This window comes from Nothobranchius furzeri, chromosome 10, assembly GCF_043380555.1.
Source record: "Nothobranchius furzeri strain GRZ-AD chromosome 10, NfurGRZ-RIMD1, whole genome shotgun sequence".
Lineage (NCBI taxonomy): Eukaryota > Metazoa > Chordata > Actinopteri > Cyprinodontiformes > Nothobranchiidae > Nothobranchius > Nothobranchius furzeri.
In genome coordinates, this window is record NC_091750.1 from 45,753,280 (window position 1) to 45,776,629 (window position 23,350).

Genomic DNA, 23,350 nt, shown 5'->3' on the forward strand with positions numbered 1-23,350 from the left:
ACATCGGTAGGACGTGTTCCACGTCATGTTGCATCTCCCAGTCAACACGTCCTGGAAGCAGAAGATGTGGTCAGCTGCTGTTTGGACCTAAGTGTACCCAGCATTTCCTTCCGTATTAATGGACATCCTGTTCAGGGAATGTTTGAGAACTTCAATGTGGATGGTTTGTTCTTTCCAGTTGTCAGCTTCTCTGCAGGCATCAAGTAGGCCCTCAACACAATTCAGTATTTGTAGCAATTTTCTTTATTAAACAAATCATGACTGAATACTTGAAAACAATAACAAATGTCTTGTGTTTCTGTTTGAATTGTAAGGCTGCGGTTTCTTCTTGGAGGTCGTCATGGCGATTTTAAGTTTCTCCCTCCTCCAGGCTATGCTCCGTGCTATGAGGCAGTGCTGCCCAGGGATCGGTTGCGGATTGAGCCCATCAAGGAGTACAAACATGATTTTGATGGCATCCGCAACCTACTGGGTCCAACCCAGTCCCTTTCACATACGGCATTTACTCCATGCCCTGTGGACACTATACAGGTAACATCCACCTGCTCTGAGGAGGTCATTAACCTCAGGAACACTTGGAGTGAATTCAACACCTCCACTGTAAATTTTAGTTTAGCCATTTTAGTTTCAGACCTTTGAATTGAAAACTGCTGCAGTTTAAACCTTAACAAAACTTTTCCATTTTGATTCCACATGCTTTCGTCCCCATTTAAGAACTTTTGATTCATTCTTCTAGATTGTTCTCCCTCCTCATTTGGAGCGCATCCGGGAGAAACTTGCAGAAAACAGTCACGAGTTGTGGGCCGTTACCCGGATAGAACAAGGATGGACATTCGGACCAGTGAGTTTTTTGCAACAATTGAAATCTTGTGTCATTGAATTGCATTTCAGTACCTTGATGGTTTATTTTACTTTTCTAAGTTTCGTGATGACAACAAGAAGCTGCACCCCTGCCTAGTAGACTTCCAAAGTTTGCCCGAGCCTGAGAAGAATTACAATTTAGCGATGTCAGGAGAGACTCTGAAGTAAGTCAAGCTGGACCTCCAGAGCTACACTCTTGTCACTTTTTATTTTTAATGTGAAGTGTGTTTTTTAAAGGACTCTGCTGGCTCTTGGGTGCCATGTAGGAATGGGAGATGAAAAGGCAGAAGAAAATCTGAAAAGAACAAAACTCCCCAAAACGTGAGCTGCAGCATATTATGGGCTTTATTTCTAATGGAAACTTTTCGTAGACTGTTTTTTATCTGACAGCTTTGTTTGTTAGTTTCATGCAGAGTAACGGATACAAACCCGCACCTCTGGATCTAAATCATGTCAAACTGACTCCAAATCAAAACACACTAGTAGAGAGACTGGCAGAAAATGGACACAATGTGTGGGCCAGAGACCGTGTTCGCCAGGGCTGGACGTATAGTATTGTGCAGGTATCACCTTTCTGTTAGTTCATAAGTGCATTGATGCTAACAATGATCATAATACTGGGTTCATTTGATTTTTATGGTTATGTAAATGCATTTTTTGTATCTGTTATGATTCATTTGTATAGGATATAATGAACAAGCGCAATCCCCGTCTAGTTCCTTACAATCTGCTGGATGAAAAGACCAAAAAGACCAACAGAGACACTGTTTGTGCTGCAGTTCGCACTCTGCTTGGATATGGCTACAACATAGAACCACCTGACCAAGAGAGCAGTACGTTTGCACAACTATTTTGTAGGTTTTTGTGTATTTAAAGGAGCAATATGTAAGGATTCTACAATGACATAATCACAAAACAGTCAAATGTCTCAGTTATGTTGGTAGGTAGGTTACTTCGAAGCAGATTTCCTTTTCAGCCAGCTGTCCATTTCTCTTCTTTTCCAACAACTGTGTGAAGTGCCTTGAGATGACTCTTGTCGTGATTTGGCACTCTATAAATAAAGTTGAATTGAATTGAAACACATACAAAAGAGTGACGTATAACTGTTTACAATCTGTTAACACGTGAGGTTACAGAGTCTGCGCTGTGCTAACGCTGAAGTGCCAGCATTTGTAATTTGACACCAGCAGGCAAAAAAGCTCCAGAGATCTTTAAAAAATCAAAGACAGGAAACAAGAAAGACCAGGACGTTATTTCTTAAGCCCCCTCTTTTTGTTTTACTTCAATATCGACTGATGCAGGCTAGAGGCTGACGTTAAGCTAAAATTGCTAACGTGCTAATTAGAAATAAATATTCGGCTTTAAAAATATCTCAAGCTACTTTTTCAATTACCAACAACTCAATATTACAGTAAAATGTGTGTGAAGTGAAGAATGAGTCAATTGTGGTGTCTTACTTTTTTTACCGAGTTGTTCAGAACTATAAAAGCAAGCTGACACCACACTTCCTCAATATGTCTTCCAGACAAATATTACCGTAATAAGTGTAGTAAGTGCTCCCTACTGTAAAACACCCAAGAGTACTAACACCAGATAAGAAAATGTACTTATCTACTTATCAAATAGCTCTTTTCCATGGCCGGGTCTGGAACGGTCAGGTCTGGTTATTTTTGGACCGATGTGTTCTGGTATGGGTCTGAAATTTTCAGACAAGCTTTTTGATTTGGGCCATCACGTCGGCAGACGTGTTAAATGAACAATCATGCATGATTTTATAAGTTGTGCAACTATTGAGTATTTTTGTGCTGCATTAACTGGTCTACAGAGCTAAAGACAAAACCAAAATGTTTACCACAGCCTCCACATGTGACTCCAGAGTGCAGTCGCTAAGTCCAGAGGCCTGCCTTGCTGCCTCGGCTACGACTAGCATCCAGCGCGTCGTAGCAACCCTGTGTATTTCTCCCATCTGAAAAAAAAAGAACTGGGGCGACGGTGGCACAGGAGTTAAGTGCCTTCCCCGTAATCAGAAGGTTGCATGTTCGAGCCCCGCTCAGTCTGTCGCTGTTGTTGTGTCCTTGGGCAAGACACTTAACCCACCTTGCCTGCTGGTGGTGGTCGGAGGGACCAGTGGCGCCAGTGCTCGGCAGCCTCTCCTCTGTCAGTGCACCCCAGGGCAGCTGTGGCTACATAGTAGCTCATCCCCACCAGCGTGTGAATGCGTGTGTGAATGGGTGAATGACTGATTGTGTTGTAAAGCACCTTGGGGGGTTCTAGGACTCTAGAAGGCGCTATATCAAATACAGGCTATTTACCATTTACCAAAACCCCACTCCGCCTGTTTCTCCCCTTAACTATTAACTATAACGGGCTTTAATTTCTTCATCTTGGCCCGACACTGAGCCGACCTCCTCTCTGATCCTTCGGCTGCTATCTGCTGAGAAAAAAGCTACTGATCCGTCTAGCTCCTCCTGTGGACTCTCACGATGACGGTGAGGAGTGTATGGAACTCTGAAGGTGACCAAAACTTGTTGCTTCTTGCTGCCATTTTTTCACATTCACGTACAGCTAGCAAAAATACACTCAACGGGACTCCCGTTTGGTTTGCTTGCTGCAAATAGCAATGTGTTTCTGTCAACCTATCAGTGGACTGTGTTGTTGCTCCACCTTAACCGTACCGCTCCAGAAATTTCTGGACCTACAACAGAAGGGAGCCAAGAAAGACCCGTGACTGGCGCGGTCCGGGTAGGTTGTCTGGACCGGTTTTACAATTGGAACAGGAAAATTAGCGACCCGATCCTTCCCATTCTATATGCCCATTTGGGTGATGGAAAAGGCCTATATGTATGACTTGTCTTCGCTTGTCATCTAGAATCTTCTGGATCTGATTCATAACTGGTAACACTCCTGAAACTAACGGCAGTGAGATAGTAACTTTTAGTTTAAAAAGCACCCTGCAGTAGCCAAATTTGACCACAGAATGCCATTTTGACCTCATTCTTACATATTGCACCTTCAATACAACCTTTAATACTATGAGATAATATCAGTAAACACTGACCCAGCCTCATATTTTAAAGTTTTTATTAATGTTTATAACTTTTGTATACAGGTGGGCATGGACCGAGCAGCTCTCGTGAAAATAAAATTAGATTGTTCAGAGCTGAGAAGTCCTATGCTGTCACACAGGGGAAGTGGTACTTTGAATTTGAGGCTGTGACCATAGGAGAGATGAGAGTGGGATGGGCCAGGCCCAGTGTCCGTGCAGACACTGAGCTTGGTGCTGATGAGTTGGCATATGTCTTCAATGGCTTCAAGGTGAGAGAATCACCAAGTTTGTGAAGGATGCTACAGCGTCCATAATGTTAAAGTCCCAGATGGATGTGCTTTCAGGCTCAACGCTGGCATGTGGGAACAGAACCTTTTGGCCGTCAGTGGCAGCCTGGGGACGTGGTGGGCTGCATGATTGACCTCACAGAAATGAACATCATGTTTACTCTGAATGGAGAAATGCTGATCAGCGACTCAGGCTCAGAAATGGCTTTTAAGGATATTGAGATAGGAGAGGGTGAGTTCTGTTTGGAGTCAGATTTAAGTCTCTGATGCACAACCATGTTCATGCATGTTTCAAACTTTCCCAGGCTTCATACCCGTGTGCAGTCTGGGCCTTTCCCAGGTCGGCAGAATCAACCTGGGTCAGAACGTCAGCAGTCTTCGTTACTTTACCATCTGCGGCCTGCAGGAAGGATTTGAACCATTTGCTATCAACATGAAAAGAGACATAACCATGTGGTTCAGTAAAAGCCTTCCCCAGTTCATCATTGTGCCCACTGACCATCCTCATATCGAGGTACCATGCAGTACTTGAATTAAAATATTTTTTTCCGGGCTCCAGACTGGAATACTTTGTTCATTCTCTAGGTATCGCGTGTTGATGGAACAGTGGACACTCCTCCTTGTCTCAAAGTGACCCACAGGACGTTTGGGTCTCAGAACGCCAACATAGATCTGCTGTTCTTCAGACTCAGCATGCCAATTGAGTTTCATGAGTCCTTCAAAGTCCCTGCTGGAACTACGCTCCTGACCAGGGCTCTGACCATTCCTGAAGATCAGGTCTTAGAAGTGGACCCCAACTCTGAATTTGAAATACTAAAGAAGTCTGCTACTCGCAAAGAGCAGGAGGAAGAGAAGAAGGATTCCTCTGTACCTAAAGAGACTCCTGCCATCAAAAATGGAGAGAACGAGAAGGATGCCTCCACTGAGAAAAGCAAAAAGAAAGGGTATGACTTCTGAACTAGAATAACGCTGGACAGAGAATCACATTTTAACAGATAACGGCTGGAATAAAAACATTTCTCACTGCTGTTATTTACAGTTTCCTTTTTAAGGCAAAGAAAGCTGCGTTAATAACTCCGCCCCCCATTGTTCCCACCTTGCCTCGCTTGGTCGAAGATGTTGTACCAGATGACAGGGATGACATGGATATAATTCAGAACACAACTACAGTATGTTTATTATGTCTATTATGTCTACTCAACATACGTATAGCTCTAAGTTTAGGATTATTTATACACAAAACGATCTCTTGCTAACGTGCATTTCCCATCTTCACCCTTTCTTCACCAGTACTTTTACTCAGCACGAATATTCGCAGGACAGGAACTCGGAGGAGTGTGGGTGGGCTGGGTCACACCAGACTACCACCAGTACGATCCCCATTTTGATATCAGCAAAGTAAGAAACGTAACCGTCACTGTTGGTGACGATAAGGGCAACATTCACGACAGGTATGTTACTTCCAGGGGATGTTTTTACTCTAAAGAGAAGAATTTGTTTTAACAGCCAGTTTCATTGTTTATTTGCCTCCTTCAGTATCAAACGCAGCAACTGCTACATGGTTTGGGGCGGAGAGTTCAGCAGCTCCCAGCAGACCCGAGTCAGTCAGGAGGACTTTGTGATTGGCTGCCTTGTTGACTTGGACACAGGACTCATGACCTTCACTGCAAACGGAAAAGAGATAAACACATTTTATCAGGTTAGATCCGAGTGATTCTTTACCCACTCGGAGCTGGCGCTTATCTCCGGTGGTCATTTAGGCATAAGAGAAGGGTATACCCTGAATGGTGACAAGTCCATCACAGAGACAAATGTGATGGGAAACTATTTGCATGCATGCAGTGCAACAATTTAGAGTCCGCAGCCATAACCTATCAATCATGTGGCAGAACACACTACACAGAAAGGTCCCGGTTGGGTTCCTAACCCGTGACCAAAACTGTTTATGAAGTCCTGTTGACTTACTGCACCGTCTTCTTTCAGGTGGAGCCAAACACAAAGCTTTTCCCAGCAGTCTTTGTTCTGCCTTCCAATCAGAACGTGATCCAGTTTGAACTCGGCAAGCTCAAGGTCAGCCACCATAAATGCATCCTTAAAATCCACTCTTCATTTCCTCCATTAGCTTGGCCATGTGTCTATTTTTAATGCATTGATTGTTCTCTCTTGTCTCTTCAGAACATCTTGCCTTTATCGGCTGCCATGTTCCGTAGCGAACGCAAGAACCCTGTTCCCCAGTGCCCTCCGAGGCTGGACGTCCAGATGTTAACCCCAGTCATCTGGAGTCGAATGCCCAACGACTTCCTGGCTCCAGAGACTGGGCGTGTCAGTGACCGGCTGGGCTGGATGGTGCAGTGTATGGAGCCGCTCACTATGATGGCCCTTCATATCCCAGAGGAGAACAAGTTTGTCACCTTTGTGTAAACAAAATGCTTCCATGGATCTCCTCAGGAAAGCTGAGTTTGTTGTGTCATCTAGGTGTATTGACATCCTGGAACTGTCTGAACGAATGGACCTGCTGAAGTTCCACTATCACACTCTGAAGCTGTACGGCTCAGTATGTGCTCTGGGAAACAACCGTGTAGCACATGCTCTGTGCAGCCACGTTGATGAATCCCAGCTCTTCTACGCCATCGAAAGCACCTACCTTCCCGGACCAATGAGGAGTGGTTTCTATGATCTGCTCATCAGCATGCACCTGGAGTCTGCCAAACGAAATCGTCTGGGAACCAACAAGGAGTTCATAGTTCCAATGACAAACGAAACGCGTAGCATCAACCTTTACACCGACAAGTCTCATGCTTTACCCGGTGTTGGCCTCACCACGTGTCTCCGTCCAAAACTCCATTTCTCTTCAGTTGGATTTGTGGGAACAGATCCAGATATTTACACTCTGAGTCCTGTCATCCCCTTACAGGTGAGATTTGGTCTTTTTTTTTTTTACACCTTTGAAGGCGCTCTTTGGCTACAAAGATGACTTAAATTGTTCCGTTTTCAGGTGCTAAAAACCAAGGCTCTAAGCATGCTTATTGAAGCTGTACAAGATGGAAGTCAAGCCATGAGAGATCCTGTGGGGGGCAGTGTTGAGTTTCACTTTGTTCCCATCCTGAAACTTATCAGCACCCTCCTCATAATGGGTGTGTTTGATGATGAAGATGTGACACACATCCTGAAAATGATTGAGCCCACCGTATTTCATACTTCAAAGTCGGAGGAGCCTACTGAGGAGAAGGTGGCAGAAGAAAAGGAACCAGCAAAAGCAGCAGTGGTCAGAGAGGAAGAGCTGGACACTGCTGAGGAAGAGGAGTGTGAAGATTATGGTTTTGATGAGGAGGATGAAGAAACAGAAGAAGAGGAACAATTAGAGGAGACAGAGTCAGGCGTGATACAGGAAGAAGATGGGGAGGACACAGACTTTGTAAATAGTGAAAAAGGAGCCGAAGAAACAGAAAAGGAAACAAAACATGTAGAAATCGAAGCTAAAGAAGAACATCTAGATCAAGGGCTTTTTCAGATGAAACTACCAGAATCTGTGAAACTGCAGGTACTGCTGAATATTTTAGTGGATTTTAAATAGTTTTTATTCTAATGAAATGTTTGGTGATTCTCACGTTTCTTCTGTGGGTCAGATGTGCACTCTGCTGCAGTATTTCTGTGACTGTGAACTACGACACAGGGTGGAAGCCATCACTGCCTTTTCAGACCGGTTTGTTGGTCACATACAGTCAAACCAGAGGCGGCGCTACAACAACCTCATGATGGCCTTCACCATGTCAGCAGCTGAGACTGCCCGCAAAACCCGGGAATTTCGCTCACCACCTCAAGAGCAGGTGAACGGCCAAGGTTTTACTGGAAAATCTTTACAGCCAACTAAACCTTTTTAACCCTTTAATTTTCTAACGTTTTTGTCCTGTGAGTACAAAAAATGCACTAAGGTCATATAAGAGTTAAAGATGACAGTGAGGCTCGGGAGACTTTCTCAATGGGTCTTCATGGTACGTAATCAGCTTTATTGAGAAGTTTTTAATTATGTCTTCCATGACAGACTCCAGGGATTAAGTAATCTTTGTGCTTTTAGATTTGACACGGCCAACTGTACTCTAATATCTCCCTTAGAGTTCTGCCGTGAAGTGGTTCAGATTTTATAAGGCACACAAGAGTTTCTGTGTCAGTTTGAACACTTTTCTGCTACTTATTCTTGTGGAGCTCAACAGGGCTCAGTACTTGGTCCTTCAGTTTTATTCTTTGTATTTGCTTCCATCCTGGTTTAATTTGAAGAAAACCTTGTTTTTTTTAATGTTATGCAAACAATAAACAGGTAGGTTAAAGTTAAAGTCAAGTTAAAGTCCCATTAGTTGTCACACTCACTGATGTGTGTGCAAAATTTATTCTCCGCATTTGACCCATCCCCTGGGGGAGTGGTGAGCTGCAGACACAGCCGCGCTCGTGAACCATTTGGTGGTTTAACCCCCCAATCCAACCCCTTAATGATGTCAAGCAGGGAGGCATTGGGTCCCATTTTTTCTAAGTCTTTGGTATGACCCGACCAGGAATTGAACCCCGATCTCCCAGTCTCAGGGAGGACACTCTACCACTAGGCCACTGAGCTGGTGTACACGCCCTGAAGTGGGAGACAGAAGGGATTGTGTTTGATACTGGTACCAGTGTGGCCCGTCTCCTATGGACTTGGGCTCTCTGGCATGGTATGGAAAGACAATGGCACTAAATCTGAATTATAAAATAGATAGTGATTTCAAGTTGGACAGTCAGATCAGTGCTGTCATCAAAAAGCTTCTTTCAACTGAGACAGTTAACAAAGATAAAACAGCCTAGCAAGTCACTTCTAAACCCTGATCCCTGACTTCATCACATCTTGGCTGGATAACTGCAGCTCTGTGTTGGTGTTGGTCCTCGGTCACGCACAAGAGACAGAAACACATGACTTCTGTTTTAGCATCTGTGCTGGCTGCCCGTCAATTTCGGAGCTCTGTTTATTTTTATTTATATTTGTTTCTATCTCTGTTTCCTGTTGGCTTCATCAGAACGTGTTCTCCGGCTTTTGCTGGGGTGATTCGCAGCCGAGTGTGAAGCAGCTGGGACGAGAATCAGCTCCTCTAAATCCAAGACCGTGGTCTTGAGTCAGAAAAGGGTAGAACGCCTTCTCCGGGTCAGGGATGAGGTCCTGCCTCAAGTGGAGGAGTTTAAGTATCTCGGGGTCTTGTCCACAAGTGAGGAAAAGATGGAGCGCGAGATCGATAGGCGGATTGGTGCTGCGTCTGCAGTGATGCGGGCGTTGTACCGGTCTGTTGTGGCGAAGAGAGAGCTGAGCCGGAAGACAAGCTCTTGATTTGTCGGTTGATGTAAAGTCCTACCCTCACCTAAGGTCATGAGCTTTGGGTAGTGACTGAAAGAATGAGTTCTCAAATACAAGAAATTAGTTTTCTCTGCATGATGGCTGGGCTCTCCAGCCATCATACCATCAATATTTCACCAGTGCAACCCTATTTTTGGGTTCCAACATTTTCTGAAGTTGGTGTTTACAACATTGTCATGTAGGTCAACATGCTAATGAACTTCAAGAACTGCCCTGATGATGAGGAGTGTCCTGTTCCGGATGAGGTCCGCGAGGCCTTGCTGACATTTCATAACACCGTGCTGGTTCACTGTGGTCAGTTCTTACTTACAACTCTGCTGACATATTAAGACGGTAAAGGGGGATTGCAGACGGCACACAAATTCAGATTTCTGCACTTTTCCTTTTCCAGGTGTTCACATTGAGGAAGAAGAACAAGAGGAGCAAGTGGATAATTCTCTCCGCGGGCGACTGTTCCGTTTGCTGGAAAAGGTGAAGAAATTCCGGGAGAAGAAGGTGGAAGTTGAGCCTGAAGCGCAGGAAGATAAAAAACCAAGTGAGCTTTTTTTTTCATGAAAGCTATTTGGTACAAATGCTTTTCTATTTAGAAAACAAATGGATGATTAAACACTAGTTTACTTCCTGTTTGCCTCTTAGAGCAAAAACTCCAGAGTAACTTTACTTTTTCTTTTAATCTTGTGTCTCTCTTAAGATCAGATCTGCGTTGAACTTAAAGCTTGTTCCTGGTTGACCTTTTTTCTGATCGTACCAGGCACACTGCAGGAGTTGATCTCCCACACAATGATCCACTGGGCCCAGGAATCCTTCATCCAGAACCCTGAGCTTGTGCGTATGATGTTCAGCCTTCTTCACAGGCAGTACGATGGGCTTGGCGAGCTCACACGAGCTCTTCCCAAGGCCTACACCATCAATGAGGTGTCCATTCAGGACACCATGGACCTGCTGGAGTGCTTGGGGCAGATCCGCTCTCTGCTTATTGTACAGATGGGTCCAGAAGAGGAGAGACTTATAATTCAAAGCATTGGGTGCGTGGCCACGTGATTTTATTTATTCTTGATAAAACCCTGGAGGTTTCTGTCAAATGTTCATTATAAATTTGATCTTTCTCAGGAACATCATGAGTAACAGAGTTTTCTACCAGCACCCAAACTTGATGCGAGCTCTGGGAATGCATGAGACCGTCATGGAAGTAATGGTTAACGTGTTGGGTGGTGGAGACTCAAAGGTGGAAATGTTTTAGCCATGCAGCTGTTTTGCACACAGTAGCAGATGAACTTGACCAATAAGGTCAATCTTTCTTTCAACAGGAAATCAGATTTCCTCGAGTGGTGACCAACTGTTGCCGTTTCCTCTGTTACTTCTGTCGCATCAGTCGTCAGAATCAGCGTTCCATGTTTGACCACCTCAGTTACCTCCTCCAGAACAGCGGCATCGGCCTTGGTGATTGACCTTTTCCAGTATCCTGGAATGTTTCTGTGCGTTTTGTGATGAAGCTGAACACTGTGTGCTTTTGCTCAGGAATGCGTGGCTCGACCCCGCTGGATGTGGCTGCAGCTTCTTGCATTGACAATAACGAGCTGGCGCTGGCTCTGCAAGAGCAAGATTTGGAGATGGTAGAACTTTGTTGCCATCAACAAAACTAACACTACACTCATTTATGTGTCTCTTCATTACCTTCACATCGTTACAGGTGGTGAAATATTTAGCTGGCTGTGGACTTCAGAGCTGTCCCATGCTCCTGGCTAAAGGTTACCCTGATATTGGCTGGAATCCTTGCGGTGGGGAGAAATACCTGGACTTCCTTCGTTTTGCTGTATTCGTCAACGGTCAGATTCGATTTTTATTGCCATTCATCGTAACATTTGAGTTAATTCTCCACATTAGTTGTGTTTTTCATCTTCAACTACACTGATTTCTTCTTTTTAGGAGAAAGTGTGGAGGAGAATGCCAACGTTGTAGTGCGCCTTCTCATCCGAAGACCTGAGTGCTTTGGTCCGGCTCTGAGAGGCGAGGGCGGCAATGGTCTGCTGGCTGCAATCGAGGAAGCTATAAAAATATCTGAGGACCCTGCAAGAGATGGTCCTAGTGTGAAGAAAGATAGACGTTTCCCCATGTGAGAGCTCTTAGATGTCGGCATGGCACGCAGTAGAGCAATACCTCATAAGAATCAGCACCAAATGCAGAAGACACTGGGGTTTTGAATAATAAATATAGATGCAGACTAAAAGTGCACTTGTTGTTTTTTCCTGGAAGGTTTGGAGGAGAAGAGCAGCATGAGGAGAGCAGGGTGCATCTAGGAAACGCCATCATGTCCTTCTACTCTGCTCTGATTGACTTGCTGGGACGCTGTGCTCCAGAGATGCATGTAAACTCTCAACAATCACTCCTTATTATGCTGTTTAACAGTCTTGGGCTCTCAGACAAACAAACTGTTTTTCATGCAGTTAATTCAAGCTGGTAAAGGGGAGGCTCTCAGGATCAGGGCCATTCTGAGGTCTCTGGTTCCTATCGAGGATCTTGTGGGAGTCATTAGTCTTCCTGTTCAGATTCCTTGCTTTGGGAAAGGTAAATACATGAAGTAAACAAACTAAAGGTAGCCAGACTTTGGTCGTTCAAGGGGACTCCTAACACTTGTATTTCTGTATATTCCTCGTTATTCTTCAGACAACAGCATCATAGAACCAAAGATGTCAGCTAGTTTTGTGCCGGATCACAAGTCTCCCATGGTGCTATTCCTAGACAGGGTCTATGGTATTGAACACCAGGATTTCCTGCTCCATGTGCTGGAAGTTGGCTTTCTGCCTGACATGAGGGCGGCTGCCTCTCTAGACACCGTGAGTCACAAACCAACCAAATAGCCAGAATGTATTATTTTAAAGAAATCTAACGTGATCTCAAACATAACTTTGTGTGTGTCAGGCTGCTTTCAGCACCACAGAGATGGCTCTGGCATTGAACCGCTACCTGTGCTCTGCTGTGCTGCCGCTCATCACTAAGTGCGCCCCGCTCTTTGCTGGCAGCGACCACCGAGCCATAATGATCGACTCCATGTTGCACACCATCTACAGGCTGTCTCGAGGACGGGCTTTCACGAAGGCTCAAAGAGACATCATCGAAGAGTGTCTGATGGCTCTGTGCAAGTGAGATGAGCATCATAGCAGCCGTTACCTTTTAGCTAACACACACACACACACACACACACACATATCTTAACTGACGTTTTCTGTTTGCTTTGTCAGACATTTACGTCCCTCCATGCTTCAGCACTTGCTAAGACGGCTTGTGTTTGATGTACCCATTCTCAATGAATATGCCAAGAGGCCACTGAAGGTTTGATTACCTTTGATGACACTCAGGTTTTCGTCACATTTAACGTTATTTGTCTGTATTTTCTCCTGTCTCGTCTCATGCAGCTTCTGACCAGTCACTACGAGCGTTGCTGGAAATATTATTGCCTGCCTAACGGCTGGGCCAACTTTGGAGTTGCCTCAGAAGAGGAGCTGCATTTGACCCGCAAACTTTTCTGGGGGATTTTTGAGTCACTAGCACACAAGGTGGACACATTTAAAGCTCAGTAGATTGTAAAGCTACATGTTGTAATGTTCATTTATTGTTGTGATTTCAGAAATTTGATGCAGAAATTTTCAAAATTTCAATGCCGTGCCTGTGCGCTATCGCTGGAGCCATCCCTCCAGATTATGTGGATGCCAGCTACTCCTCTAAAACAGAGAAAAAGGCCTCAGTAGATGCAGAGGGGAACTTTGATCCTAAACCAATAGACACCACAAAGTATGAAAACGTGTGTTTATAATGTTTTATAATGCGTCTAAGTTTCAGTCGTAATGTTCTCTGATTTCTGTTTCATCAAAAGCACGATCATCCCAGAGAGGCTGGACCCTTTTATCAACAGATATGCCGAGTACACGCATGATAAGTGGGCATTTGAGAAGGTGGGGCATCTTCTCATAAGCCTGCATTTCTGATATGTTTGAAAGTAAATAATAGCAATTCACAGATTTCCTGTCAGGATGGAGAACTCAGCTGAATGAGAGCTATAACACATGTCATGTCATGGATGTTTCAGATTCAGAACAACTGGTCATACGGCGAGGTGCTGGATGACAACGCAAAAACTCATCCCATGCTCAGACCGTACAAAACCTTTTCAGAGAAGGTAAACTGTTGCATGTGCTGACTCGCGCTCTAATCAGCTGTCTGTGACTCGTTCATCTCAAACGTCTCTTTAAGGACAAGGAGATCTACCGTTGGCCGATCAAAGAGTCCATTAAAGCCATGATAGCATGGGAATGGAACGTAGAGAAAGCACGAGAGGAAGAGGAGTCAGAGAAGAAGAAGGCAGCATCCAGAAAAATTTCCCAGACTGCTCAGGTATCATGGCTTCCCTGGTGCTTATTGTTGCTACAGCAGGTTTATTTGCTCCACAATGTATGACCATCTTTTACGTCCAGGCTACTTATGATCCAAGCCACGGCTACAGTCCACAGCCTATCGACATCTCACACATGGCTCTCTCAAGAGATCTGCAGGTATGGCATAAGTCTCTAACCTTCTCCTAAAATCCAATCAACGCTCATCGTTTGATCTGTTGTTAGTCAATGGCGGAGCAGCTGGCAGAGAATTACCATAACACTTGGGGCCGCAAGAAAAAGTTAGAGCTTCAATCCAAAGGTATGGAGGGAATGTGATGACTTAAAGATGAGGCTACAGTTTGGTCATGAGTGTCTTCTATGTAGGAGGTGGGACCCATCCTCTGCTGGTTCCTTATGACACTCTGACAGCAAAGGAGAAGGCAAGAGACCGAGAGAAGGCCTACGAGTTGCTCAAGTTCCTGCAGCTTAATGGATATGCTGTCACACGGTAATAACTTATACAGAGCTGCACATTTCATTTCTTTAAAGAGCAAGTCACCCCCAAATCACATTTTTTTTGCTGATAAACTATATAAAGGAGTGTCTAACCATGCTACAGACATGTGTAGTCAATAATTTGGCACTTCAGTGCATCTTGGTTAAAATTCAAATATTCTGCCTAAAACTGTCAGTGTTGCGCCGTCGTCAGGGAAAAATTCTGCACAGTTTTTGAATTTAAATCAGCCACCGCTATTGGCTAAGAGGTATGCTATGATGTCATCTGGTACATTATGATGTCATAATGTCATTGTGAGCCTGTGTGCGTGTGTATTTGTTAGCAGCTCCGCCCTCTCGGTCTGCCGAGCAACAGCATTTGTTGCATTTTTCAAACATGAAGTGGGAGTGAAGTAAGTTTCTTGTAGGGGGTGACTTGCTCTTTAAGATTCTTACTTAACGTGTAGACTTATTTAATATATGCGGCGTCTAACACTTGCAGAAAACAAATTAAAACATTTCTCTGTTTCTGGTCATAGATTCTTTTCATTTATTTTTTTGTTCTTTATGATGAAAGACGAATGCTTGTTTATGACAAGCAAGTGAAAAGATCTTTGTTTTCTTTCAGGGGCCTGAAGGACATGGAGTCTGAGATCTCCTCCATTGAGAAGAGATTTGCTTATGGCTTCCTGCAGAAACTGCTGAAATGGATGGAAATTGCCCAGGAATTCATTGCTCATCTTGGTACTTTGCGGCGAACATAAAAGAAACAGACATGTTACGTATCTATAACTGTGTAAGGAATGATACAGTTTGGGCCAATTGAATGGTATTTCTTGCAGAGGCTGTGGTAAGCAGCGGACGAGTGGAGAAGTCTCCTCATGAGCAGGAAATCAAATTCTTTGCTAAGGTAAAGTTTTTGGTGTAAAGTCTTGAAGGTGTGGAACACTGAAAAATTTTCTAATGATTATTTCTAATTATGATCGGCCACTCTGAGTTTTTCATGCAGGCTGAACATGAAAACAGTCTCCTACACCTACCTCCTGCATTCGCTTCCGATGGAAAATAGACGGTGAAACTCTAAGATTAGGAAAGCCTGACAGATCTACGTCACACCGTCGCTTAACTCATTCACTGCTATTGATGACTAAAGTCGACTAAAGCTGTCAGTTGCGTTTCTTCAACAGGGTGGGCTTGGGAATGAGATCGCTCACCTTGAGAGTAAACTAGTGCCGCCATGATTAGTGGATTTGTCACAATGACGTCGACAAACAAAATTGTCGACTACAAATTTAAGTCAACGTCGTTTATTCTAGGAGCATTTTTAAAATCTGGCCTGCTGCGGCACCTTCGACGGCTGCTTTCTGCCTTTCTGCTCCAGGCACATGCGCAGTAGTGGTCATTCATATCAGCCTTCCAATCAGAATCACAGGAGAAAGAAGATATCACGACGAGTCGGCAACGTAGCTCAAAAGTTTGGGAGCATTTTACAAAGACAAAAGAGAAGCACAGAGTGCAAAATCTGCAAAGTGAAACTCCTTTCATGGGAGCACATCGGTAATGAGTGGGCACCTTAAAAGGAAGCACGGCATGGCGGACAACAAAAAGTCTCCTCTGTAAGCTAATTATTGCTTGTTAGCTGCTAACATCAACAGAGAGTTACTTGTATTCACAGGTGCAGAATCAGAATCAGAATCAGAAAACTTTATTGGTCCCCATGGGGCAATTAATTTGTAGCTTACCACACAGAATTACTCGCTCATAAAATCAACCAAGCAAACAATCCATTTATACAATCATACAATCACACAATGTGTGTCACTACCAACATGCCGAACACATCCTAAATGGAGGGTAGAGGATGAGCAGCAGCCCTCCAAAAATGGCACATGCTTAAAGCCGATGATACTTCGCTGTTATTTCGCCACCCTTCCCGGCTCAGAGTTAAGCAGTTCAATAGCTGATGGAACAAAGGAGTTGGCAAAGCGGTTTGTTTTTCGAGAAGGTACATAATAACGACGTCCTGAGGGCATAAGAGAGAACTCAGAGTGCAGAGCATGGAGGGGCTGACCAAGGATACATTTAGCCTTTTTTCGCGCCCTCTCCTCCCAAAGAGACTGTAAGTCTCTTTGTTTGGCGCCAATAATTTTGGAGCAGATTTTTACAATGCTCTGCAGCTTCTTTTTGTCCTTCATGGACAAGGCTTTGTACCAACAAACAAATGAAAATGTTAAAATGCTTTCTATAAAACAGCTATAAAAGTTGCAGAGAATCCTTTTATTCACGTTAAAATAGTTCAATTTCCTTAAAAGATAGATTCTCTGCTGAGCTCGTTTAAAAATGGAGTCTGTGTTTGTGACAAACCGCAGCTTGTTGTCAATCCAAGAACCAAGGTATCTGTACTCCTCAACCACCTCCACCACTTCACCGTGGATGATGCTACTACCAAGGTGGGGTGGTGCGGAGCGTCTAAAATCAATAATCATATCCTTGGTTTTTTTGACGTTCAGGTCCAGGTAGTTACTGTCACACCATTCTACAAAATCTGACAGCGCGGGACCATGGTTTATTTCAGATCCCGAAAGTAAGGACATCAAAACAGTGTCGTCCGAAAACTTAACCAAGAACCTGTTGTTCTGAGCAGTGATGGTGATTTTATCTAGCCTGGCCTGCCAGATCCTCCTCTGTTTAATTCTGCACAGAGAAAGGGTCTAGGAACTCTCCTATTCAAATAACCCCACCCCCTGAGAATTCTAACCGAGCCAATCAGCGCTGAGTAGCGTACGTCACACACCACAACGCCGAGTTTGTCGAACATGGCGACTGAAGCGGAGTTCGCTGCGGCTCTTTCCTCTGTTCTAAATGACTTGGATGTATTTAAAACCACAACAAGTAGAAGCGCTAAAAGTCTTTCTTCTAAAAAAAAAAGATGTCTGCGCTATTGCCAGACGCTACTTTTGACTACAGCTAGAAAACTACAGCGTCGCGCGGTACAGTCGGCATTTCCGTCTATTTTCTGATTGGTTATTTTTGAGCTGCCTAGTCCCGCCCCTCATGTGCCTCTCTGTCTCGCTCTGTGCAGAATAAAACAGGACAAGTCGGGCAGGCCAGATTTTATTACCTTTATAACACATATAAATGTCATCTATTTGCTGTAATTTTACAAACACTAATGATTTATTTTATCCCGCTACGTTGAAGTGTTAAAGCGCTCCTCTTAAACAGACGAGTTTGTTACAAAGCAAAAACGTCTATTTTAGCTGGATACATTTGTGAACACAAGTCGTTTTTGTGTACAATTTATTTTTGGTTGTTTGTTAGTTGTATTAACAGGTTACAAAGTTAATTAAAAGTTGTTTGCTAAACTATCATCTAGTCTTTATTATTAGATGGCACATAGCTGATCACACTTTAAACTAGAAGCTAATGATGGTATATTAGGGCATCCTGGTGCAGTAAGTTATGCTTTTATGAATGACACTATCAGTCGACTGTTAAATAGTTGTTTGTGGCAGCCTTAGAGTAAACATCACAGCTTTAAAGTTGATCTCCATCCATGTGTGCCACACGTGATTAAGAGGCAGACAATCCATATATTAGGAGATCGTTTTTGGGCGCCGCTGTGCCTGATGCGAGGTGCAAACCGGAAAAGCTTCTGCTGCTCACGCTTCAACAACGCATTATGAAAGAACAGGAAAAAGCTGCTGATTCTTCGTGATTTAAGAAGTGAGTCTACTCTTTCTTTTGGTAGTTTTGGTGTTTACATGGTCACAGAGCACAATGTTCTGTGACTCTTCAAAAAGCAAATGCTCAAAACAGCTGGCAGTCAGGGGCTTTCTGATGGGAAAACGGCTCATCCATCTCGGCTGTTGTTGGTTTAGCGTCCAGGAAACAGGAGAGAATGTCTCGGCTAGTAGAAGCTAACCATTAGCATTAGCAGCTTCACCACACAGCAGAACTCCTCCAGGATTGTGTTATTTGTGGAGATAAAACAGAGTTGCAAACAGAGTCAGTGGTAGAGTTGTGTTGCTGTTAAACAATCAGAAGCGAGATGTCCTAAATTCAGCAAATAAGAGTTTAGATCCATCCGTCTGAAGCTACTTTCTTCTCCAGCTGACTCCTCCGTGCTGCCTCACCCCCCATGAGGCGTTCATTTCTACAGACCACTGCACAAATATTGATTAAACACGTGTTCCACACCTTTAACACACTGGAAGACCAGACTCAACCCCGCCTGCTTTACTAAATCAGGAAACCCTCCCAATCTCGTAGATTCTGATGCCTTTAATCAATCAGTACTTCAAAAACCACTGCCTCTACTTCTTATCAACACCGGCTAAAGTTCTGGGCAGTGGTGGGCATTCTTCCAACAAGGAGAAGGAGATGATTGCAAGGTAAGTTAAACCTTTTTTAAAGCACATGTTTTGCTTCTTTTTAAATACTGCATCCATGTCTTTATCCATGCCTCCCTTTTGTCTTGTTTCCTTCTTTTTTGCTTGTGTTAGTATCTTCTGTAAGATGTCTGCTCTGGTGAGACACAGGGTTTCTCTCTTTGGTAAGCCCGTTTTTCTCTCTTATGTCTGGATCCGTTTTCTCTGTGTCCCTCGAATTTTCTTGATAACTACCCGATTGACCTGGCTAGGCCGAGCAGTCTTTGCTCAGTGCCAACAAACGCTCCCATTGCTGGTGGAAATCTCTGTCACACGACGAGTGAGGTTGTTTATGTTTATGTTTATGTATTTAGCAGACGCTTTTGTCCAAAGCGACTTACAAGTGATAATCGGCATGCTGCCCTTGTGGCTAACAACAACAATAACAACAACTTGACATCAATCAATCCCCGTTGTCTTTGTCTGTGCAGGAAGCGATGCTTCGGCGATCGTTAACTGTCTTCATATTCTGGCTCGGTCACTGGACGCAAGGTAATGCTTTCCAGTGATTGTGTTAGTTTTGGTTTATTTATTTACTTTGTTTGTAAACATTTTTCCAGGACAGTGATGAAGTCTGGCCCTGAGATTGTGAAAGCAGGCCTGCGGTCATTCTTCGAGAGCGCCGCTGATGATATGGAGAAAATGGTGGAGAATCTCAAACTGGGTAAAGTGTCCAAAGGAAATCAGGTATCTAATCTCTGAAAGGGCTCTTCGTGTGCCGCCATCGCTGACTGGTGGAAGCGATGAACTGGTCCAAGTCCACGTTAACAGGCCTCTTCTCTTTTAAGCAAGTGAAAGGTGTTTCCCAGAACATCAACTACACCGCTATTGCCCTGCTTCCTGTGCTCACCTCCTTGTTTGATCACATAGCTCAGCACCAGTTTGGGGACGATGTCATGTGTGAGTTATTAACACTTTTATCATTTGTAATCGTCGTTCGTTATTCCACCTGACTCTGCTGTATCTGTCTTCGATTACATACAGTGGATGATCTGCAGATCTCTTGCTATCGCATCATGTGTAGTATCTACTCTGTGGGGACTGTTAAAAACCCACATGTGGAGAGGTAACGCCTTTGTTCCTCAGGAATAAACAACTCATTTCCTCTGAGCATTTCTCAGATTGATCCTTCCTGTGAGCAGGCAGAGACCTGCCCTGGGGGAGTGTCTGGCTCACCTTGCAGCAGCGATGCCAGTGGCCTACTTGGAGCCTCATCTGAACGAGTTCAATGCTTTCTCTGTGTACACCACAAAGACACCAAGAGAGAGAGCCAGTGAGTTCAGAATCTCTGTTATTATTATAGACATTTGCTCTCCTGCCAAGTCTCTCCTGAATTGTCTTTCACTTCTTTCCTTGTGAAATTCAAAGTCCTCGGCCTCCCCAGCGAGGTGCAGGAGTTGTGTCCAGATATTCCAGTGCTGGATATTCTGTTGAAGGAGATTGGAGACCTGGCGGAGTCGGGAGCTCGCTACACTGAGATGCCTCATGTCATTGAAATTACTCTGCCCATGCTGTGTAACTACCTGCCACGTTGGTGGGAGGGAGGCCCTGAAAACTTCCCCGAGATGGAGGGTCAACTCTGCACCGAGGTCACGTCAGAGCACCTCAACCAGCTCCTGGGCAGCATCATGAAGATTGTAGTCAACAACCTGGGGATTGATGAAGCCTCATGGATGAAGAGGCTGGCTGGTGAGCATGGATTGACATCCGTTTAGGAGTCTCTTTCTTTGCCCGTTCAGGTGAAATGATGGTTATTTTTTTCTGCTAGTATTTTCACAGCCTATAGTCAGCAGGGCGAAGCCAGAAATGCTCAAGTCCCACTTCATCCCAACAATGGAGAAGCTGAAGAAGCGTACTTCAAAGGTAGTGGCTGAGGAGGACCATTTAAGGATGGAGGGGAAGTCAGAAGGAGACGAGGAGGATGGGACAATACGGGACGAGTTTGCTGTCCTCTGCAGAGACTTGTACGCTCTTTACCCTCTGCTAATTCGCTACGTGGACAACAACAGGTACAGGAAGCACCAACAACACCCTCATAAATGTTCTGATGGATGCTCAGAGTGTTTTTTACTGTCTCAGAGCAAGGTGGCTGACATGTCCTGACCCGGATGCAGAAGAACTCTTCCGGATGGTCGGAGAAGTCTTTATTTTCTGGTCCAAATCTCATGTGAGCACCTTCAGGTGAAAGACAGATGGTGGAACTTAATATCTTTTTCTCTCTCTCATGTTTCTTGGTTTTGCTTTTTTTTTCCTTTGCAGAATTTCAAACGTGAGGAGCAGAACTTTGTGGTGATGAATGAGATCAATAACATGTCGTTCCTCACCGCCGACAGCAAGAGCAAAATGAGCAAGGTGAGACCGGTTAAACCTTGTTTTACCAAGTCCACGTTTTATTCCGTTCATGACTTTGACTTTAAGAACTTTTAATGTTTATAATTTTAGATGTTTATAAGCTATTAAAATGGCATTAATAAGAAAAAACAAATTTTCTTAATTCTTTATTTAAAGGTGCAATAAGTAAGAATTTTACGGTGAAAAAATCACTAAACAGTCTAATGTCTTAATCATGTTTAGTAAACGGTACTTTGAAATGGATTTCCTTCTCAGATGGCTGGTTGGTTGCAAGTTCTGTCTTTGTTTATTATCTGTTCCACCTCCATACTTCCTGGTTCCAGAACCAATCATATTTGAGCCCATGAGATTACCAAGTCATTTGTAATTTGACACTTTCCAGCAACAAGCAGCAGCGTTGTGGGCAGTGGAAGCTGGTAAAGGGGGCGGCTCAGAAGTGAGAGGAAATGTGTTGCAACGAAAGAAGCAAAAGAAAGTAAAATAATGTTTGTTTTATTCTGAAGGAGGGTAGAGGAAGCTAGAGGCAAGAGCTGAGCTAACTGTTCTAACGGTGGATTAGAAAAAAGAGCTACTTTTATCAGTGACCAACAACTCTGTATTCCAGTGAAAAGTATTTATCCACTGGGACAGCAGCAGCTCAGGAGGTAGAGCGGGTTGTTCAGTAATCGGAAGGTTGCAGGTTCGAACCTGACTCCCACCAGAGAATGCTGCTGTTGTGTCCTTGGGCAAGGCACTTAACATGCTTTGCTTTGGTCAGAGGGACCGGTGGCGCCAGTGTACAACAGACCTCACCTCTGTCAGTACGCTCCAGGGCAGCTGTGGCTACATGGTAGCGCATCTCCACCAGCGTGTGGATGGGTGAATGATTGATTGTGTTGTAAAGGGCCTTGGGGGGTTGTAGAAGTCTAAGAAGGCGCTATACAAATACAGGCCATTTACTTATGAACTTACTGTGTATGACTTGTGTTCAAGAATCTTCTGGTGCTGATCTGTAACGGGCAACAGTTGCTCAGAGCAGATTTGTTGGTTTTGATTCAGCCTCTGAAAATACGAACAAATAAATGGACTGCAGTATTCAACTCTGACCACATGATGTTATTCTTATTTCATGCACCTTTAAATATATATTTTAAACAGATATACTTTAGTAACCAGAGCAGTTTAGAAATTTAATGCAATATTTAAAATATTTTTAGTTTTCTTGCTTCCAGGACTTGGTTTTGTTCCCATTTTTCCAACGATTAGCCTTTCTGTTAATGAAATTCTGTCTTGGCTGTCCATTGTGCTCTTCTTTTGGGTTGCGGCTGGGTTTCCAGGGCGGGGACACAGAGGTTAGACTTGTTTCTGCACGACCGCTGTGCTGACCGCATGGCACCTCGCTTTAGGGGAGCTTTTCATCAACCCTTCCAGCACACTGGCACTTCTGACCCACATTCACCTTTAGTGGATCCACAAACAAGGAATTGACATACAGAAACACCTGTAATATTCCAGATGACGCGTTATTGTTGAAATGTTCACAAAAACACTTATAAACCCTCACAGTGTAAAGATGCTCTCATATAGGATCACTGGACGAATGGGCAGGCTCCACCTATGGGCTGTTCCCAGTCCTGCCAGTGTGTGAAGAGGGGAGTCTGGAGGCGTTTGATGAAAGTACACAACTGTAGAGCTGGGCTCATGACACTGGGCTTTACACAACCCCCCAGGTGGTAGTGAGAGCTCAGTGTCATCATCCTGCCACTGAGTTTGCTCTTTTTATATCATAGATTAGTTGGATACTTCTTGTATGTTGTGTTTTTTTGATGGATGGATGGTCTTTGTAATGTCGCTTTTCACCTCTAGGGGTCAATGTTAGTCTTCTCTGTGCTCTTTCTCCTCTCCTCCCTTCAGATGCCATGACACATTAGGATTAGCCACACTAATACATGGCTTGATGCTTAATGTTACTGAATTGGATTCCCTTAAACACTTGTTGGGTTCCCTCTGAAGGAGTGATTCAAAATGACCATGAACTTGACTAAAACATTAATTCACACTTATTTGACATAGTTCCCAAATTTGCATTGCACCCTCTGAACTACTCCTCTGTCACTTATAGAGTTTGTTATGAATAGATTAGGTCACAAAGGTTAGCT

The 23,350-nt window shown here is 44.0% G+C and overlaps 1 protein-coding gene across 4 annotated transcripts in view; it reads left to right on the top strand.

Annotated features, from left to right (window-relative positions):
- The window catches only part of LOC107386401 (ryanodine receptor 1), a 59,218-nt gene that overhangs the window by 15,730 nt on the left and 20,138 nt on the right, over positions 1-23,350 (top strand). For 3 of the 4 annotated variants that reach the window (XM_015960766.3, XM_015960768.3, XM_015960769.3), the window contains exons 20-73: positions 11-203; positions 315-531; positions 737-841; positions 922-1,025; positions 1,099-1,182; positions 1,265-1,424; positions 1,547-1,694; positions 3,971-4,176; positions 4,252-4,426; positions 4,500-4,708; positions 4,780-5,138; positions 5,234-5,363; positions 5,485-5,645; positions 5,731-5,893; positions 6,178-6,264; positions 6,370-6,596; positions 6,670-7,108; positions 7,190-7,735; positions 7,821-8,021; positions 9,748-9,859; positions 9,957-10,100; positions 10,317-10,590; positions 10,676-10,790; positions 10,873-11,005; positions 11,084-11,178; positions 11,256-11,391; positions 11,492-11,678; positions 11,819-11,930; positions 12,010-12,130; positions 12,230-12,399; positions 12,485-12,705; positions 12,805-12,895; positions 12,979-13,119; positions 13,191-13,354; positions 13,437-13,515; positions 13,650-13,739; positions 13,814-13,954; positions 14,035-14,112; positions 14,179-14,254; positions 14,320-14,443; positions 15,059-15,174; positions 15,273-15,340; positions 18,703-18,824; positions 18,936-18,985; positions 19,292-19,352; positions 19,421-19,547; positions 19,649-19,760; positions 19,845-19,926; positions 20,003-20,133; positions 20,229-20,549; positions 20,629-20,869; positions 20,940-21,027; positions 21,120-21,212; positions 22,529-22,543. In XM_015960766.3, the coding sequence (XP_015816252.1) occupies positions 11-203; positions 315-531; positions 737-841; positions 922-1,025; positions 1,099-1,182; positions 1,265-1,424; positions 1,547-1,694; positions 3,971-4,176; positions 4,252-4,426; positions 4,500-4,708; positions 4,780-5,138; positions 5,234-5,363; positions 5,485-5,645; positions 5,731-5,893; positions 6,178-6,264; positions 6,370-6,596; positions 6,670-7,108; positions 7,190-7,735; positions 7,821-8,021; positions 9,748-9,859; positions 9,957-10,100; positions 10,317-10,590; positions 10,676-10,790; positions 10,873-11,005; positions 11,084-11,178; positions 11,256-11,391; positions 11,492-11,678; positions 11,819-11,930; positions 12,010-12,130; positions 12,230-12,399; positions 12,485-12,705; positions 12,805-12,895; positions 12,979-13,119; positions 13,191-13,354; positions 13,437-13,515; positions 13,650-13,739; positions 13,814-13,954; positions 14,035-14,112; positions 14,179-14,254; positions 14,320-14,443; positions 15,059-15,174; positions 15,273-15,340; positions 18,703-18,824; positions 18,936-18,985; positions 19,292-19,352; positions 19,421-19,547; positions 19,649-19,760; positions 19,845-19,926; positions 20,003-20,133; positions 20,229-20,549; positions 20,629-20,869; positions 20,940-21,027; positions 21,120-21,212; positions 22,529-22,543 (8,345 nt within the window). The remainder of the gene's footprint in view (positions 1-10; positions 204-314; positions 532-736; positions 842-921; positions 1,026-1,098; positions 1,183-1,264; positions 1,425-1,546; positions 1,695-3,970; positions 4,177-4,251; positions 4,427-4,499; positions 4,709-4,779; positions 5,139-5,233; positions 5,364-5,484; positions 5,646-5,730; positions 5,894-6,177; positions 6,265-6,369; positions 6,597-6,669; positions 7,109-7,189; positions 7,736-7,820; positions 8,022-9,747; positions 9,860-9,956; positions 10,101-10,316; positions 10,591-10,675; positions 10,791-10,872; positions 11,006-11,083; positions 11,179-11,255; positions 11,392-11,491; positions 11,679-11,818; positions 11,931-12,009; positions 12,131-12,229; positions 12,400-12,484; positions 12,706-12,804; positions 12,896-12,978; positions 13,120-13,190; positions 13,355-13,436; positions 13,516-13,649; positions 13,740-13,813; positions 13,955-14,034; positions 14,113-14,178; positions 14,255-14,319; positions 14,444-15,058; positions 15,175-15,272; positions 15,341-18,702; positions 18,825-18,935; positions 18,986-19,291; positions 19,353-19,420; positions 19,548-19,648; positions 19,761-19,844; positions 19,927-20,002; positions 20,134-20,228; positions 20,550-20,628; positions 20,870-20,939; positions 21,028-21,119; positions 21,213-22,528; positions 22,544-23,350) is intronic. The other variant, XM_054730527.2, reaches the window with a different exon arrangement.